The 7,860-nt window shown below is 31.4% G+C and overlaps 1 protein-coding gene across 1 annotated transcript; it reads left to right on the top strand.

The window, feature by feature from the left end:
* The first annotated feature begins 2,380 nt into the window (after positions 1 to 2,380).
* On the top strand, positions 2,381 to 7,500 carry LOC132730422 (microtubule nucleation factor SSNA1-like). Its single transcript, XM_060716342.1, has 3 exons — positions 2,381 to 2,564; positions 5,077 to 5,276; positions 5,896 to 7,500. Exons 1-3 carry the CDS (start codon positions 2,513 to 2,515, stop codon positions 5,995 to 5,997), a joined length of 354 nt encoding a protein of 117 aa, XP_060572325.1. The 5' UTR covers positions 2,381 to 2,512; the 3' UTR covers positions 5,998 to 7,500.
* The last annotated feature ends 360 nt before the right edge of the window (positions 7,501 to 7,860 follow it).

Here is a 7,860-nt window from a genome sequence, read left to right as displayed (position 1 = left end):
ACATGTATCTTGTGTTTACAATTAAAAAGATATTTAAGAAATAAATTTAAAGCGAACACGGCCCTATCAAATTTTGGGTAGTACATTCAAATTTAGTACTTATGAATATCTATCTTTCAATATTTACAGGAAATGAAAATCACCTAGAAATGTATTCGATCTATTCAGTATTGTTTTAAAAAACACCGACGTGGACTTTTTCAGGCGAAGCTGTATTTGAAATCTAATCTATTTTTTTTAAATTGACCTATTTTTATAATCAATGGGCTTGTATGTTACAAACCTAAAGCTAAATAAAGATGTTTGTTTTTGATAAAAAATAAGCATATAATTTTTACATGTTAAGGACAAAATAAAGGAATCCACAAATATGCACGTACATATAAGAAGTATTACAGATATAGGTCTAAGGATTCAACAACAGCTTATAGGTAGGATAATAAATAACACTGAAATTGAAAGGAACATGTACCTTTGTTTCAAAACTTTTCAAATGTGAATTTAAATGACCAATCATGAGGGTTTTTTTACTGAGGTGACATGTCTTTAAGCTAGAGTTTGCAAAATTGCGCAAAGTTCAAATTAAGTGATTGTTTTGCCTGCAATGAATAGTGTTTACAGTACATGTGTATTTCTAATTTTAAAAGTACTGTTATGACACATCGCAACTTTTCGAATTCAAAGATAACGATAAAAACTGAGGAATTCTGACATAAAACGGATGTGTAGACTGGTCACCCGCGCACTTCTATGGGAATCATAATTGAACAGGGAACCAGAATAACGGAAGTTGTGTATAAAATATCGAATGTCAGTTTTAAAACGGAAAATGTAAAATGAAAATTGAACGATTATTTTAACCGACTTTTCCCGTACATAGGTTTTGCCTGATTTCATTTAATGTACATTTACCTCCTCTTTTTTCAACAAACAAAATATTCTAACACAATCGGAAATTTTTCTATATAAACAAAGAAGACCCGGAGCAAGTATGCACTGGCCGTTCTTATTAAAAAATGTTTTGCATATAAGATTGAAATATATTTCATTCGTGAACACCAGCTATTATATTTTCACTCGTGGCTACGCCACTTGTGAAAATATTGCATCTGGTGTTCACTCAGTGAAATTACCTTTATTTCAATCTCACATGCAAAACAAACAAATATCCTCAATTTAATAATCTTTATTTCGCTTGAAAAATTATAGAGTGAAATAAAATAAACAAACAAAGTTTAATCAACGTTTTCAAAATTAGTTATTATTCACGTTGCATAAATGATAAAATACATTAATTTTATTCATTACCAGAATAAACGGAAGCAGTGTATAAAATTATACCGAATGACAATTTTAAAACGGAAAATGTAAAATAAAAATGAGCGATTATTTCATACTATTTCGTTAAAAGTACATCGAGCTCGCTTTGAGGCTTTGCCTTTTTCATATTTAAATTATAACTGTTTTCAAATTTTTACTAAATATTCAAACAATTCGAGTCAAATTGACATGTATTGTAGCAATCAATATATCTTTAATCTGGAATTTCATCGAATAGCCACTTAAAATTAAATTTGTAATTCAACAGTAAAAAGTATATATTTAAGTAGCCTTAAAATATAAAATCTCCAGGGTTAGATTAAGAACCATTTCATAGGTAGCTCTGACAATATTCTAAATGATGTGTTTAACCCATTACTTCATATACACGCCTTTTAACGCCTTTTTCACCCCCCCCCCTTTTTGTGGTCTCAAATGGTGAAAAAATGCATTATTTAGGCCCTTAACACTTGTTTTTGTTTGAGAAATGTTGTTAAAAAAAGTGACCACTTTTTCGGCGCGGCCCCCCAACCAAAAGATACATCAGGGGGTTGCCAGAAGGGGGATGTGCCCCCTTCTATTTGGGGGGTTTGAAGGGGGGCGGAGTCCCCCTCATCGCCAAGAAAATTTTGGACTTGTGAGAGGCTATAAATGACCCCAGATTGATCATAAGGTAACGTGTTACCAACGCTGAAAAGCATTTGACTCTATCTCAATCCATTGTGAAGTTGCAGCACTTTGAAATCAATTATGATGGAAAAAATCAACTCAAAATAGTGATTTTTGGCAATTTTGAGATGTCCCCTCGTTGCCATGGTAACAGAAAATTTAAGCCTGAGCATGTTGTTGCAAGGGCAATGGTCCAGTCAACATTTGTGCCAAGTTCGCTTAGTGTTGAAGCAGTTTTTATAGTATTATAGCAATTTGAACTTGTAACGGGAGACTTTTCAATGAAAACAGCCATTTTTTCACAAAATGCTCATGAAGTAATGGGTTAACAAAGAGAAGGGAAATATTTAGTGTCGTTCAACCTCGATTACTCTTGAAGAGTTACTCCACTTGAGTTACACAACGTATGATGACGTATACACACTTCCGTAACTTATAAACAAAAAATTTAATTCTGTCGAGACAAGTTTGAATTAAAATCGTTCTGTAATAATCAAGCATTTGTTTTGTTATACACTGAAAAATGTCACAACAAGGTGCAGCCTTGCAGAGTTATAACAATGAGCTTGTAAAGTGTAAGTTTGATATCTGTTATAAAATTAAATTTTAACAAGCACTTGGCTGACAACCATTTTAAATTTCTGTTAGATTAGTGGATAATCTATTTAAATCCATTTAATATTTTTGTTCAGTGAAAGAATGAAATTATTGAATATTTTTTCAGAAAAGCATTAGTCACGGTTTAAAAGAAATTATAAATCTATACACTGGGCATGTAAAAGAACCAAGGGGTCTATTCAATAAGAGCTAGGGACTGGTTCCCGGATTCCCTTGTATCTTAAAGCTGTTTCTTAAATGTATACAATGTATACCTGCCTGTAACACTTGTAAGAGGGGTTGGCAGTATCCAGAGATAGATAGATAGATATCCCACTATGGGTTTAACTCTCAAAAATAGAAATCTGTATGGACATTTGAAATGATTTTAGAAATGTTACTTTTCTTCATTTGATAATTTTACTAATGTTACAGGGTGAGAAAATTGTGCAGCCTGACAGGGACTCGAACCCAGGACCTTCTGAATACGTTCCACGGCTCTACTGACCGAGCTATTTGGCCGCTTACACATCTTCTACCTTATATAGTAGTTCTGAACCATAACACAGGGCCAAAACACCATTTTTGGGGAAGGGGTCTCAGCCTTTTCCTTGGGGAAAATATGCGTGATTTTGGCATACTTTGGGAAAAGGGGTCTCAAATTTAACACAAACTTTTTAACAAGTTCTTCAAAATAGAACGGCAAAAAGCACTGGGAAATAATAATACGGCAGTAAAAGACCTTCATTCAACACCATCATTTAATTTTGTTCTAAATTCTATTGGAAATTTCAAAAGACTGGGGAATTTTGAGGACCAAACTGGGGAAAAAAGAGGCTGTTTGGTTGGGGAAGGAGCCTATATTTTGCCCTCTTCAAAGAAGTTTTTTTTTGCTCAGTAACATACTCCCTTGCTTTATTGAAATTCGTCCCTGAATTTCACAGAGTTACAGAGCAATGTAAATTAAACTCAGAGCTATATCTAGTCACAGCCCCATTTTGGGCGCCAAATGTCAGAGGGTGAGAAAAATGTGCAGCCTCAACAGGACTTGAACCTGGGGCCTTCGAAATACCGTTCCATTGACTGAGTGTTCCGGCTGCTTACACATCTCTCCCCTACATAGTGAACAGTTCTGAACCCTTAAAACTAAAATAATATAAATATAAAAACAACAACAAAAAAATCCTATATTTCTCTATCAACTTAAGTTACAATTTTTTATTGCATTAATGTTTTGTATGTAATGACAATTACAAAAATGTAATAATTAATTGTTTGTTCAGTGTAAAACACAATAAAAATTAGTCAACAGATGAATGTACGTATCTGTACAGCATTTACCCCAGATTTTGCGCTACTGAACAAATTTGGGAAATACATTGTTTTGACTCAATTTGGCAATTTTACATTGAGGATATTTGTTTGTTTTGCATGTAAGATTGAAATATAATTTCACTGAGTGAACACCAGATGCAATATTTTAACGAGTGGCGTAGCCACCAGTGAAAATATAATAGCTGGTGTTCACGAATGAAATATATTTCAATCTTATATTTTAAAAAAAACAAAACAAATATCCTCTATGTAAAATTGCCAAATTGAGTCAAAACAATGTATTTTCCCAATTTGTTCAGTAACGGCACCATTCCAAAATCTGGGGTAAATGCTGTACAGATATGTACATTCATCTGTGGACTAATTTTTATTTCTTTTTATTTCATGCTTTTTAAGTGATTTTAAGTATCTTTTTACTGATTTTGCCGTGTAACGTCACGTATTCTCCTTTGTGACGTCATCACATCATGACCTCACATCATCAATTTTGAAATATAGGTCTGTTAAATTTCTCTAATTTTGTTACATTTTTAACATGATGTATGATGACATCAACTTTCTTTTCCTAAAGGAGCAAAATTTACGCATGACGGCATTTATTTATGCCTGTCATTCCATTTAGTTATGATTTTCTTTTCATCCGCATTCAGATATAGTCCGGCTACAGTGAAAATTATATTTTATAAATTTCACTAGTGGTTTATCATAATATAACCATTTGATATACTACAATAAAACACTGGAAAGCAAGAAATAAGTCATAATAGTAAATGTATGTCATAATAATATATGATATTATATATATGCCCAGTTATTCATGGAGATTTTTTTTATCCTGGGAGACATGAGAATTATGTTATAAGGATATGAACCCAGGACTCTCAGAATATGTTTCATAGCTCAAGTAATTGTGTTGTCAAGTCACTTACTCATTTTCTGTCCTGAAACACTAATTAATGTAAATTAGAAATATATCAATTGAAAGAATTTCTCTTTTTTGCCATATATTATATGAATATAATATTAAAAACATAAATTCCTTTTGAGCAACTACGGAAAATGTCAATTTTTGAATAATTTTGCTATTAGAGTGTTCTTGAATTTGATTATAGTACAAAATGAATCAGTGATGAAATATAAAATTCATTGTTTCAGGTATAAATGACCTGTGTGGTAAAAGAGATGAGCTCCATAAACAGATCATGCAAGAGGAAGAGGAGAAACAAAAGCTTCAAAATGACATTAGAATATTAACTGAGAGACTTGCCAAAGTAAATGAGAGTTTAAGTAAAAAGATGGCATCAAGAAATGAGTTTGACAAAACTATAGCTGAAACTGAAGGGGCCTATATGAAGGTAAGAATCTGATTATGTACCTCAAATGACAGAGGTGACCAGATTTATTTCTGATATTAAATATTATTAAATATGTGAAGACAAAAGCAACTTTTCTATTTAGTTTACAATAAAAGAAAAATCAGATCACAAAATATGATGTCACATGCATAATTTTGCTTCATACTACATAGAAAGATTTTGGTACAAGTACAGAATTCTTTATGTAAGCTTTTGGTATTTTTCAAATTAGAAATGCTGATACTTTTTTCAGTACTTATTAATTTTAGTTAGATTTTGTTGGAAGTTATGTATAATGAAATAATTCTGTAAGAAGCTATTAGCTTATTGACACACTCTCAAAATCTTTCCTTGAACCAATCAGTTTAAAGCAATGAGCTACAAAGTTTTTTGGTTATGGAACTCCTGGCAGTATTTGTATTTTGGTACAATAAAGATTTGTTATTGTGTAAAGAAAAACTGTTAAAGAAGACAAGTAGGCTAAACAGGCTAGTTGGTAGAGCAGTGGAACAGTAGAATGATCGAGCCCTGGTCAGTCTGCACATTTTTCTCATCTTTTTCATACTCATTTTTTGTCTATAATTATAACTTATATGACATTTTTTTGTATCTGTTTCAGATTTTAGAAAGTTCACAGACTTTGTTGAATGTCCTCAAAAGAGAGTCACAGAGTTTACGTGAAAAATCCACAGTCAAATCGAGCGGTACTGCGATGTCTTGATAGAATAAAGCATTTCAAAAATAAAACCATTGTGATATAAACTATTCTATATTTGAATTTTTCAATATGTTCAGAGATTTACATTTTGGTTTTCTTGAAAAAATATAGATTGAATCACATGACATTTTGGAGTATAGACACTTGAATGGTTTATAGTTCCAGTTTTTTAGAAAAAGCATTAGATCTATAGGTAATTCTTTTAAAACAAAAATGAATTATAAAGATAGAAAAAATCTTTTTATATACACATTTTGATTGAGATATTTATATGTTTAACATATTGCAGAGTTGATTTTACATACATTAATTAATACAATAGTCAATCCATGTTTTAGGCAATAAGCTTGTAATGCAGGGACATAAATAGATGTGCTAATGATATAGTAAAAACTTTTTGCCGAGTTATTTTTGTTTTAACTGAATCTTATCCAGAACACTTAACTTCTTTTTTGTATTTTAGGGTCAAGTCAAATCATTTGAAATTATATATTTGATAATTATTTTATTGTAATTTTTAATGAATATTATCTCTCAAATATCAATGTTAAGGCTTAAAGATTTTTTTTCCAATGTCCGAGAATTATTAAAGAGATTTTTTCTCAAGATTAACTCAGGTGCTATTATTCAAATTTATATTTTAAATTTACAAAGATTTCCTCAGATTCCGAATTTAAATTGGGCAAATCCATATAAATTTAGCAGTGTTACGATTTAATCAAGACAATATTATTACTATATGTGCCTTAGCCCTCACAGTTTTTTGCTGTGTCTCTGTTACAACAATGATAGGTTGATTAATAACCATTTTACAGCAGAAATTTATCAACACTGCTGTATTTTCTAACCTTTGTTTAAAGTGCCACTTATATAATTAGTGAAGTAGGTTGGTAGTTTAACCTTTACATGTAACCTTTTGGCTGATACAGATATGAGCAGTGTCATGACAAAACCAACATAGTGGGTTTGCGACCAGCGCCTCCGCGCAGTCTGATCAGGATCCATGCTGTTCGTTATCAGTTTTTCTACTTGTAATAGAGTTGGTTAGCGAACAGCATGGATCCTGATCAGACTGTGCGGGGCGCAGGCTGGTCTTGATCCATGCTGGTCGCAAACGCACTATGTTGGTTTTGTCATGACACGGCTAATTTTTTTTCCCTGTAACTAGTGCAGACCAAGATCATCTGGTACATAAATGCTGTCTGATCATGGTCTACACTGTTTACTATTCAGTCAATACTTACTTTTGAAAGTTTTATCTAAAAATGAAAGTAAGAAAAGGTGATGAGCTAATTGAATGATGGATAAGTACATTTTTATGTAATTTTAAGATATTCAGTGTACATGTAGTAAGTTAGATTTATAAATGTTTGTCTTTTAGATTTTTTTCTCGTGAGAAAATTTAATGGATCACTCTAATTACTAAGCTAAACTATCAACAATTGCATCAAAATATTTTCTATAGTAACTTAGTTAGTTAGTTAAGATTATGATGAAAAAAAAACCCCAACAAAAACCCCCAATATTAAGTAACAAGAGAACTTTCCAACTATAATAATGATTGTTTACTGTGTAAAAGGAAAAGAAAGTTCTTGGCACATTTTTTTGTGTGCAATCTTCAATAGGTGTTTCAACAAAATGTACCTCTATTACTTCTAATAGTAGGCTTAACTTAAATCGTCAAATTAAAGAAAAAATGTTTTTAATATTCACAAAACTTACAATAGCTTATAAAACTTAATAAATTAAACACCTTCACAGTAGTCCTTGAACTAAGCTTGCAGATTTGTTTCAATCATTTATAAAAGTCTGATATTTTTGTATAAGCAGTGTATTATATTTCATTGCTCAAGTTTTCAATGAAAA

Source organism: Ruditapes philippinarum, unplaced genomic scaffold (assembly GCF_026571515.1).
Source record: "Ruditapes philippinarum isolate M1 unplaced genomic scaffold, ASM2657151v2 ctg3121_1_1_1_1, whole genome shotgun sequence".
NCBI lineage: Eukaryota > Metazoa > Mollusca > Bivalvia > Venerida > Veneridae > Ruditapes > Ruditapes philippinarum.
The sequence above is the reverse complement of the archived record's forward strand: the minus strand, read 5'-3'. Positions and strand labels throughout refer to the sequence as shown.

What these genes read in the sequence shown, in the direction of transcription:
- LOC132730422 (XM_060716342.1), top strand. Translation starts at nt 2,513, where the DNA reads ATGTCACAACAAGGTGCAGCCTTGCAGAGTTATAACAATGAGCTTGTA. An exon ending in TAACAATGAGCTTGTAAAGT is followed by an intron (nt 2,565 to 5,076) that starts GTAAGTTTGATA and finishes TCATTGTTTCAG; the next exon opens with GTATAAATGACCTGTGTGGT. An exon ending in CTGAAGGGGCCTATATGAAG is followed by an intron (nt 5,277 to 5,895) that starts GTAAGAATCTGA and finishes TATCTGTTTCAG; the next exon opens with ATTTTAGAAAGTTCACAGAC.